The 12010-nt window shown below is 37.0% G+C and overlaps 1 protein-coding gene across 1 annotated transcript in view; it reads left to right on the top strand.

Moving 5' to 3' along the window:
• The window catches only part of GNAI3 (G protein subunit alpha i3), a 44383-nt gene that overhangs the window by 28413 nt on the left and 3960 nt on the right, over nucleotides 1–12010 (top strand). The window contains 4 exon segments of the mRNA NM_001034677.1: nucleotides 3716–3873; nucleotides 6212–6340; nucleotides 9492–9621; nucleotides 10194–10347. Coding sequence (NP_001029849.1) covers nucleotides 3716–3873; nucleotides 6212–6340; nucleotides 9492–9621; nucleotides 10194–10347 — 571 coding nt within the window.

Raw genomic sequence — 12010 nt, 5'->3', positions numbered from 1 at the left:
AATTTTTGAAATGCCAGATATTCAGAAGTTGTGTTGATTGATTATAATACTTATTGGGCCCTGAAAGTGTAGTTTGTAAATTAAGATATTTGATACAGTGGGGAGAGGGCCAAAATGAAGGTGCAGGATTTTTTATATCATCATTAGCTAAATTTCAAGAGAAGGCTGGGAATGTATAGAATGCTTTCCTAGAACTAAGGGAGTCATCAGCTGTGTTCATTGTCATACTTAGGTGCTATGGTCAATAAAAGGAAGTGACTTTGGGAGACTGCCTGGAAAGGCAAAGCCTCTATGTCTGTAAAGTAGCTTAGGAACTCTTCTAAGCAACTGTCAACTTTTCATATGCAAATTAATATTCAGTAAATAAGTGGGAAACATATTGGAGGGAATCATAGTAAAAGGATGGTTATAATTGATAATGTTAGACTAGGAAGTCTAGAGGTGCCATGAAGGAAGGGAAGCTGTAATAAGGATTGTAAAATGATTGGAGAGAAGAGAGCAAAAGAAAAAGTGAAGAGGAATGTGTGGGGCATGACTTTGACGTTTTTGTAGAAATTCCATATCACAGAAATTAGAGACTGTTTTTCTAACCCTCTGAGCAGGAAAAATGTGGTAGCTGAGACAAGAATAAATGAAGTCTTTATTTTTGTCTTATTCCTTTCTATCCTTTCTCTCACCAGCCTGACTTCTTCTTCCCCACACCATCTACCAGTTCTTTCTCGTTTTCTTACTTTCTTCCTCTTTTCTCATTCCTTCTTATCACCCAACTCTGTTTATCTGTCGTATTTGCTGTATCCAGTAACTGGTTAGTAATACTCTCTTCCCTCTCTTTGTTGGCTTTTTCTCCGTCTCAGTTATTTACTTACTTTCTTAGTTTCCTCCTTTTTTATTTCTCACTCTCTATCTGACCTCCTTTCTATCCTGGCCATTCCTTCTTCCTTCCTTTCTTTCCTCTGTCAAATTAGTTGTTATTAATCTTTGAGTCCCATCATTCCTTTGTCACCAGACGCAGTTGACATTCTGTCTTAGAATGTTCAGGCTGCTATAATAAAATGCCACAGATTCAGTAGCTTATAAATAACTGAAATTTGTTCCTCATACTTCTGAAGGCTGGAAGCCTGAGAACTGGGTGCCAGCATGGTCTGGTTAGAGCTCTCTTCCAGGTTGCAGACTTCTTGCTGTGTTCTCACTAGGCAGGAGGGGAAGGGATCTCTGGAATCTCTTTTATAAGGGCATTCACCCATTCGTGAGCGTGCCACCCTGATGACCTAAGCATCTCCCAGAGGGCCTACCTCCTAAAACTATCACTTGGAGATTAGGATTTCAACATAGAAATTTGAGGCGGATACAAACATTCACACCATACTATCCCTCTTCCTTTCATTTCTTTTTTGATCAAATCAGTACCATTAATTTCCAGGTCCTAACACTCCTGTGTCACCAGAAGCAGTTGACATTGTTAATTCCTCTCATGCCTGCTGAATCACCTAGTTCTCCAGCATCTACTCATCATAATCTACAACCCTATATAATTTTTTGAAGTTTTTCTTTTTTTTCCTTTCGTATGTAAGGATTTATATTTATAGCTCCTCACTTATCTTTTGCTAGTTTTTTTGTAGTTGGTAGGAGAGTGAATGGAAAAGCATAGAACTGGTGTGGGATAGGTTGCTTTTTCATATTTGCTTTATAGGTGGAGGTATGATGTTCACTGAAAAGAGGAGCCTCTTTATGGACCTATAAAAGAGGGTTTATTGTGGACAAGCAGGAGTAGGTCTCTAGAAGGGGTTAAGGGAAAGATGTTTCCTCCTAAAGCTTAACGAAGTCAAGACAGCAAAAATATGTAGCAGTATCTCTGTTTTAAAGTTTCTGAAATTAGAATCATGATATTTAAAAAAACTAATACTTATTAAGGTTTTTGAATACTTGCATGAGTATAGGTCAAATTTCAGAACCAAGGGACTATGAAGTCTTTATTTTTTTAAACTTTTTTTAATTAAAAAAAAATTTAGTTTTATTTTTGGCTGTGCTGGGTCTTTGTTGCTGCGTAGGCATTTCTCTGGTTGCTGTGAGTGAGGGGTACTCTCTAGTTGTGGTGCATGGGCTTCTCATTGCTGTGGTTCTGTTGTTGGGGCGCACGGACTCTAGGGGGTGTGGGCTTCAGTAGTTGTGGCTCCCAGGCTCTAGAGCACAGGCTCAGTGGTTGTGGCATAAGGGCTTAGTTGCTCTGGCAGTATGTGAAGGCTTCCTGGATTAGGAATCAAACCTGTGTCTCCTGCATTAGCAGGCAGATGCTTTACCACTGAGCCACCAGGGACATCCCTATAAAATCTTTAAATGTTAAATAAGGCAGTATACCATATGTAACTTCCTTGGTGGCTCAGACATCTGCCTGCAGTGCGGGAGACCCAGGTTCGATCCTTGGGTCAGGAAGATCCCCGGGAGAAGGAAATGGCAACCCACTCCAGTATTCTTGCCTGGAAAATCCCATGGACAGAGGAGCCTGGTAGGCTGCAGTCCATGGGTTTATACCATATATGTAGAAGGACATGCCCACTGTTGAGTACATTGCCAGTTTGTGTAATTTTTGAGCTTTTCTCATTCGTTCCTTTTTTATAAAATTATTATCTCTGAAAATAGAGGAGGGGAATATAGATATTAGATAAAGTTTATTAAAGGGGGGTGGGTCTCAAATACTACTGGGAAAAATACTGGAAAGAATCGCAAAAGGAGAATATTACCTGATTACTTGTAATATAGTTGATTGCCCCCCTTCCCCCTTTACTACTACTTTATGAATTTGTTTAGCAGTTGCATTCTTACAGTTAATTAAAAATCTCCTGAGACAGATAAATAATTAGATTCAAGGCAGGGAAATCATCCCATGAGATCTGTGTTTATTTTTAAAGTATCTGACAAGCAGGGCTTGTTAGAACAAAGCAGTCACAATTCTCACAGCCCTTTCTGTCCTCTTTATCTCTCACATGTCTTAGTTTTTAAAACTATAACCACTTAGAAAGCTGTGCCTGCGACTCAGGAAGTTTTGATCAAATCTCTTTGTGGTACTTTCTTTTTCTTCTTCTACCTTTCTTCCTCTTTCTTATTTAGAAGATTATTATACTTCAGGGAAACCTGGAGACTCTGAATTTTTCCTTTAGGGATTTTTTTCCCCCACTAGACATCCAGACTCTGTATATGCTTCAGTCTGTTCTTCTTCCTGTTCTTCTAAGATTTAGGGGGTGGGAAACAGAACAATGTTGCCTTAAACTTGATTAATGTTTTACTCCCTTTGATGTATTTAGACTTTACCTCTTATCTGCTAGTCTTTTCATTTCTATTTTTTATTGTAGGCTTCCTTTAACAGAATGGGGATGTATTCCATGTGCCTGTCTCACAGACAGGTTTTTTCTGTCAAAGAAATCATGAGTGACCAGCATGGAGATTTGTAGGACAGTCAGGAGAGATCATTTCAGGGAATGGTGGTGTGAGGAGTGGGAGTGCACTTCTGACTATAGTGCGGTGAGAAGGGAGGAGACAGGCTTCATTGTAAATTCTCTCAAACTACACTGCCAAGAAAGGTCTCTTTCATGTCTCTTTTTAGAAATAGTTACCGTGTATTGTATGTGGTACCATTTGCATGTGTGTGTTAACGAGACACTTGTTAAGTCTTCAAGAAATAGAGAATCATCTGTCTCTCTCCCTTAAATGCTTTCCTCAGGACGATGCCCGGCAATTATTTGTTTTAGCTGGCAGTGCCGAAGAAGGAGTCATGACTCCAGAATTAGCAGGAGTGATTAAACGGTTATGGCGAGATGGTGGGGTGCAAGCTTGCTTCAGCAGATCCAGGGAATATCAGCTCAATGATTCGGCTTCATAGTAAGTAATTTTTCCTTGTGAAACTAAAACAGAAAGTGTCTTGGTGACCCTATCGAAAGTTCAGTGCCTATTCTTAAGGGAATATTTTAGGAACAGACACCCTTAGAATTCTGTAGGATATATTTATAAAAATTGTTTCAGTTTAGGGTTATAGAGCCATTGGTCATTTTGTGTGGCTTGGAGAAAAATATTTCCTCTTGGAATGTAAATGGGAGACTTGGCATCATTAGAGTAGCTCTGTGGTCACTTATTGGAGAAGGCGATGGCACCCCACTCCAGTACTCCTGCCTGGAAAATCCCATGGATGGAGGAGCCTGGTAGGCTGCAGTCCATGGGGAAACTGAGGGTCGGACACGACTGAGCGACTTCACTTTCACTTTTCACTTTTCTGCATTGGAGAAAGAAATGGCATCCCACTCCAGTGTTCTTGCCTGGAGAATCCCAGGGACGGGGGAGCCTGGTGGGCTGCTGTCTATGGGGTCACACAGAGTCGGACACGACTGAAGTGACTTAGCAGCAGCGGCAGCAGTGGTCATTTATAGTAAATAAGTGAGAGGAGAGAAATCAATTGCAGCTGAGTCCTGAATTTCTTTCAACTCAGTAAGTTCTCTCTGCATAAGGGCTTTACATTGATTGCCAGCTAACAAAAGAAGTTAAATTTGTGATATCCCTTTTATGCACACAACTCTGGCTGGGCTGCACTATGGCTTTCTCTGGTACTAGTTACCACTTAAAAATCTTTTATCTAGATCACAATAATAGACTTTGTATAGAAGGAGAATGTTGAGTCTTTGGACAAAGTTGAAGCATCTGTTTGTTAAGAAAATTCTCTGGAGTGTTACATAGTTTTAGAAAATTTGTAATTAATACTTCTGTTAAGCTATTACATGTTGTCCTATATTGCTTCTTTTACAGTGTGTTTATAAGACCTATGTTCAGAAAGTGTGGGTTTTTTCTTAATGTTGTTTTGGGGTCTTGGTGTGCTTTTTTTACCTGTATTCATCTCTGTACCAAATGAAGGCATTTCTAAGCATTAAGGTATTTTTCCCAATATTATATTCTCCTTTTCCTATCATTCTAGCTTTAAATTGTTATAAGAAGAAATTAAATGATATTTGAGAAACATTTTTTAAATGAAAACTTGACTTTTGAAACATGTCAGTTCAGTTCAGTCTCTCAGTCGTGTCCGACTCTTTGCGACCCCATGAATCGCAGCACGCCAGGCTTGTCTGTCCATCACCAACTCCCGGAGTTAACCCAAACTCATGTCCATCGAGTCGGTGATGCCATCCAGCCATCTCATCCTCTGTTGTCCCCTTCTCCTCCTGTCAGGATTCTATAGTTTTCTCTGTAGTCATCAAAGCTAGATTGTAATTTTTAAAACATGCATTCAGTAAACTCTGAATCCTCTAACTATACCTGAAGACACATGATTTATAGAGTGTTTTTTTTTTTCCATAATCGTTGATCTAAGCTTGACTGATTCCCTAACATTAATGATGGTACTTAGCTTTGTGTGTGTGTGCATGCTGAGTCGTATCCGACTCTTTGCAGCCCCATGGACTATAGCCTGTTAGGCTCCTCTATCCCTGGAATTTTCCAGGCAAGAATACTGGAGTTGGTTGCCATTTCCTACTAAGTTTTAGAGGGTCATTAATGATTCACTTACTATGGTATCAGCTGTTCTTTAAAAAAAAAATTGGGGGGGGGGAGCTGAAATTGTGAAGAATTTAATTTAGCTTTGAAGCAGTTTTTAAATTATTTCACTGAACAAGTGAAGTTTCTTTGGAGGTATTTATTTGTTTTTGGCTTAGATTAAAAAGAAATCTTTAACTTTTCTGTTTTATGAGTGAAAACAGGAGGAAATAAATACTCATTCTTACTGAGCTTAGTAGTTCTTTTTAATTTTAATAATTCAAACAGTATTTCTAATGTCCTGGCAAATGTTTAAACAGACAAATGACCCATTAATTTAAATGTCTGAGGGCTTTTGTTTGGTTGGATTTTTGTACTGTGCAGTGCACAGTTGATTTAGTATTAAATTTCAGGAGTCTTTATTAAGAATAGTGTTTTCATGTTTTTTAATTGGCTTTCACAGTTAAATTTTGGTAGAATTAATACCACTTTTGTGTAAAGAGTCTACTTTAATTGTCCTGTGCTAGATTCCCTTTTTTTCCCCTCATTATCATTTCTAAGATACTGAAGATCTGATTTATTCTGCCACTTTAGTGACAGGTACAGATTCTGCTTTCAGCAAGGAACTAGTTTAGTCTGTTGACTTGCTCTGCACATGGTTGGCTTCATTAGGTAAAAATAAATGTGTATTTTACTTACTTAGTTACCTAAATGATTTGGATAGAATATCCCAAACCAACTACATTCCAACTCAGCAAGACGTTTTGCGGACGAGAGTGAAGACCACAGGCATTGTGGAAACACATTTCACTTTCAAAGACCTATACTTCAAGTAAGTCACTAGCCTTTTTCTAGATATGCCAAACACAAATATCTTTCCTTTAGTTAGTATCTGTTAATCAGGGTATAATTTATCTAGGCAACTTTCTTTGATTCAGAAATTTATAAATTATATTCATCTGCTAGTATTTGGCTGTTTTAAGTGAATGGGTCCAAGTGTTTCTTCTTTCTCCAAATAGCGTCAAATATTTTTTCTATTTGGAGCAATTTGAATTCAAAATTAAATTAGAACTTACGTATCAATAAAAGTAATCATGTGGTTACCAATTTATTTTATCTTTAATTTTATTCTTTTCAGCTGCTTTTTTATTGGAATCACCAAAACAGGTATTGAATGTTTGTTGTTTAGAAGGGTAGCAACAATACTAAAAGGATAGAAAGTAGTGTTTTGGTTTAGTTTATGTGGCTTTGTTCTGGCATTTTGATATTAAAATAGAAATGCTTTTCTCACCAGTGTCAACCATTTCTTACTGGATCTCACTTCTCTTTAAGTTTAATGGAATGAAGCTAATATTGTCATGGCCTTTGACTGATTAGTGCACAGTATAATGCACAGCTTAATTCTTAATACTATGTACAGAGTGGAATATTGATCTAGGGGTAGAGTTAATTTGCAGAAAGTAAGATAATTTATAAACAATTACTATTTTAGAGAGAGAAAATTCTAGTATTCTAATACAGAGGATTTTCTCATCATTATTAGTAATTCTAAAATAGGCTTCAGCTTGTCTCTGTGTTAATAATAGACCTGTCTTTTTGGTTCCTGTTTTCTGCTTTTGTGACCTTTGAGCTTAGGAGTAAACTTTCCCTCTTGAATATATGATGTACTTTTTAGCTACTTTGTTATGCTTATATGTAGAATGTGACATTCAGCATTATTGCATGTAAATGTAACTTCTAGCTCAGATTCTCTTAGTTTTCTTTTCTCTGAAAAAAATTGCTTCATAGAATTCTGTATGCAAAACAGTATGCAAAATCCATATAGAGTTTACCTATTACTAGACACTAGTTGAGGTCTTGAAGTCTTAATACACCAAAATGGATTTGAAACCTGATAGAGGAAAATAGCAGTTCAGCTGAATATTTTTAGAGTAGAAGAGCTGCTTATCATAGTACTGATGAATTTATTAACAAGAATAGCAGAGTCTCCATGGATTATAAGTCATGAAACCGAAAAAATGAGATGACTATATGTTATAAGATTAGTAATCCATTTATAATTATATGTCATGACCTTTACTTATTTAGTGTGGGAAACTTGTCGATGTCATAGTTGATCTTTAGTTAGGTAAATTCTATTGGTCTCTTTATGTCAGGATTAATAGCCTGATCTAATTAAGGTTCTGCACACTATTGTTGGCATGTAGATACCTTGTTATGAAGTACTATCACTTCTTCCTTTTCCTCTTCTCTCTAGGCAAAAACCACTATCCATTTATTCAAACATTTATTGAGCATCTGGTATATGCAAGGCATTCTGTAATTGCTTACTTGCCTCTCTGTTATGAGGTAATGTTTATAAAATGTTGATGTTAGTGAATGATACTGTAAATGTTAATATGTGTGAAAAGCCCACTTTGGGAACTTCACAGTGTTCTACCAGTTTTACGGATTTTATAGAAAGAAATGGTAGAGCATACTGAAATTATTGGTGTACCAGTGTATGTCTGCCCTTGAAAGGTCCATGGTGAAATATGTGATGTTAACTTTTCTAAAACTTATAATATGACCTTGTATTAGCACCAACTTGTGATTGCCTCATTTCAGGGGTCAGGACTAAAGTTTCAGAAAACTGCGTAAGATCAGCCAAAAGTGAAAGTGGGTCATGAAGAGATGAGATGACTGTTCTTTTAAAACATACACTGAAAAATTATTCAACTATGTCTTAAATTTCTCTCAATCTCTATAGGAAATATTCTCTTAAAATAGACACCTAGTCCCTGTAGATCTGACACACTGAACCAGCTTGGCAGAGTTTAACCTTAAAACATTTTATCGTTGTCATCAAGCATACGTCTTAAGAGTAGCTAACCATTTGTGTACATACCTCCTCAGACCCTAGTGCCAGTTAAAAAACAAAGCAGTGCAGGTCCTCCTTTTACTGTAGGTGGCAAAGGAGGACACTGCTGACACAAGTTCAGCAGTTTACTCAGAATATCAAGTTAAGTCTCCCGGAAGGGATTAGTGGACTAAAACTAATCAGAAGTGGAACATAAGGTGTGTGAATGGTTTTGAAGCTTTGTTATTATTAATTAGGTTGAATGAGACTTCAAGTTGGAAAATACTGGTTAAGTTTTGTGTTTAGATACTGGGTTCTTAAAGTTCTACCATGAAATATGATTTACTTTTGTCTGCAATTAATCTCAAAAATATTTTCCTTAAAGTAAGAAAAACACATCTCAGTTATAACTCAGTTTAAAGAAAGAAAAAAGTAAGGAAAACAAAATTTTGAATCAGTAGAGTTACGGAAGCAGGATGCAAGTTGGGGATTTATGTTTTTTCATTGTTCTTTTTCTTTTTTATCTCTTTTAACTAAAGAGATAAATCATTTTGAGAGGTAGAGTGGTGTTGTGAGTACCAGCTTGGGTATAGGAATTAGAACTCCAGTCACCATTTATTAGTAGTGTTCCCTTGGGCAAATGAACATATCTGCACCTCAGTTTCTTCATCTGTAAAATGGGGATAATAGTAGTACCGACAGGAGTGTTATAAGGGTTAAATGAGTTAATGTACTTAAAGATGTTTAGGGTAGTGTCTGGCAAATGTTAGTTATTATTTTTACTATCTCAGATTGTTCAGTATTGTTCAGCTCTTCATTTTTCCTGTCTTTTTTCCCTCCTTCTTTTAATCTATTTCACCGCTCACTCTGCTGACTTTCGGCATGTCTGGCACAAGCTTTAATAGAGAGGAGGCTCAACTGTTTTTTCTAAAATGAGAATCTTGATTGTTCTTCAACTTTATTTTCTCATATTGTTCTCTTACATTTAACTACAGATAATTTTTATCTGCTTCTTGTTTGTCTTTTTTTATTATAAATGGGGTTTTGAAAATGCAGTAGTGGGAACTTCCCTAACCATTTCAGTTTAGAAATGTGTGTGTGTGTGTGACCTTGCTAAAATTGTGCATTCTTTCCCCTTGTTCAGGATGTTTGATGTAGGTGGCCAAAGATCAGAACGAAAAAAGTGGATTCACTGTTTTGAGGGAGTGACAGCAATTATCTTCTGTGTGGCCCTCAGTGATTATGACCTTGTTCTGGCTGAAGATGAGGAGATGGTATGTTGGAGCTTCTGGTAAATAAAAGACCTGTCTAATGCAAGCAGGAAATGGAAAATAACTCTTAGGAAGACTTTGGGCATCCATTTACTCATTGAACCAGAACCTAATAGTCTTAATTTTTCTCCTTGTCAGTGAGATTAAAATTTCAAATTATTTATCTATACCCTATTAACCGTAAGGAGATATGACAGCACACTGAGAATAAGGACAGGATTAGGTCTCTTATTAGCTAGTTCTTATTCCCACTTCCCAAGCTTCAAGAATTATAAAAATAAGGACCGACTCAGCTTTTGTATTATCAGTATCTGACTAGTTTCCATGATTGCCCATCAGTCGTTTTAAAACTTTGTGGTGTGGGACTTCTTTTGTGATCCAGTGGTTAGGATGCCACACTTCCACCGCAGGAGGCATGGGTTCAATCCCTGGTCGAGGAACTAAGATCCTGCATGCTGTGTGGCATAGTCAAAGAAAAGAAAAGAAATAAACTCTTTTTGGTCTCTTTTTCATTAATAGTTAATCTACTTTTAGTTTTTGCTACTGACCTATATCATCCTTTGTTTCTTTCTCAGAACCGAATGCATGAAAGCATGAAACTCTTTGACAGCATTTGTAACAACAAATGGTTTACAGACACTTCGATCATTCTGTTTCTCAACAAGAAAGATCTTTTTGAGGAAAAAATAAAGAGGAGTTCATTAACTATCTGTTATCCAGAATACACAGGTAAAGGGTCATGAAAGATTTTGTTGGAGGTATACATCTTGAATCAAAACTTTCATGACCTTCCTACAGCTGTCATTCGTTTTGAATGTTGTGTGTATCTCCTTGTGGAGAGTGCTCATTTGTAGTGGTATCAACATTAAGCATGTGCTTAAGACCCCTTAAGTCTAAAGTGCTATTCCAGATATAATCATATTTATGATGTTTATATTTCTGTCCTCATTTTTTGAGGTAAAGAAAGATAAAAATTTGATATAAATATATTCACAAAAAACAAGTATAAGATGGAGTTTTGCACTCAAGAAACTGACATTAGTTATAGAAAGAGAGAGAGAGACGCTTGTAAAGAGTTTCGTTTTAGTGTGACATGTTCGTTAATAGAAGAACCAAAGAAGTGGTTACCTCAGTGGGATCAGTGTAAGCTTTTTCTAGAGGAAATGACACTTGGAGTGAGAGAATAGGAGGATAAACTAGAAATCATCAGGCAGGTGGGGGAGGAAAAACATTTTAGGAAAAGAAAATAGCATATATAAAAATCTGCAGTTAAAATTGACATGATTTGTCATAACTGCCATGACTAGTAAGGACATCAATGGCTTCACTTGAATTAAACCAGCTCTAGATAGGAAAAAAGTCTCAGTCTCCTCATTTGCTATTTCAGTGGAGAACACATCTCATATTTTAGAACAAATAGGGGTGCCTTGCTTAAATAAAAATAGCATTTAATGTATAATTGTGTGAAAGGTTTATGGGTAAAGCTGTATTTTTGCAGCATTGTGACAGTACCGTCTGCTTTAATATTAAACAGCTTGTTATTTAAATACTGGATCAAAATGGTTGGCTTCAAAATGTCGTCATTAATAAACTAACTTCATGTGCAAAAAAAGAAAAAGACATGATTTGTTCTGAAACCTAGGAGGAATTTGATATTGCTGGAGCTTAGACTGTGGGGAGGAGTGGTTAGAGAAATGGGCAGGGATGCTCGTGGAGGGCATTGTATGCCATGCTGAGACAGAGGGGAACTATTGAAGGATATTCTTTGGGGTACATGATGTAGTAGAAACTGATTTTTTAAAATTACATAACAGATGCCAATAAAGATGGATAGTAGGGGAGATGAATTAGTAAGGACTTCCAGTATGCACATAGGAACTTTTGGTGAAGGTTCAGAGATACAGAATTCAGGGACAAGAATGCAAACGGTTCTCAAGAATGCAGCTGGAATTAGGAAATATTGTCAGAAGTCCTGGAAGCCCTTCTTTCCCCATCTTTTTTCTCTCCTGTGTCTTCTCTATTCTTCTCTCTCTCCTTACCAACTCTCTCCTGTTCAGTGTATATGATAAAAGTTGGCCCTGTCATGGTTACTATATCTCCTCCATTTAAAAAACTAGGCTAGATTGAGATGTGTTGGCCCAAGGTTCATATTGACTGGCCAAGGTTAAGTAAGGCAAAAACCCTTAGCTCAGTCAGTTTAGGTTAGGGTCAACAAACGTGAGTGCTAGGGCTGTACCATTATGACCTTCAGATCAGAATTAAGTATTTCTGGGAAAGTAGACCTCTTGTTAGCTGAGCAGATGCTGTAAATGCTTTATATAATAAGGTGAAAGGGTGTAGCTAGGGTAAGACAATGGAAAGAGTCAGAGGTACTCTTGATTGGTACTTGGTA

This window comes from Bos taurus, chromosome 3, assembly GCF_002263795.3.
Source record: "Bos taurus isolate L1 Dominette 01449 registration number 42190680 breed Hereford chromosome 3, ARS-UCD2.0, whole genome shotgun sequence".
NCBI lineage: Eukaryota > Metazoa > Chordata > Mammalia > Artiodactyla > Bovidae > Bos > Bos taurus.
The sequence above is the reverse complement of the archived record's forward strand: the minus strand, read 5'-3'. Positions and strand labels throughout refer to the sequence as shown.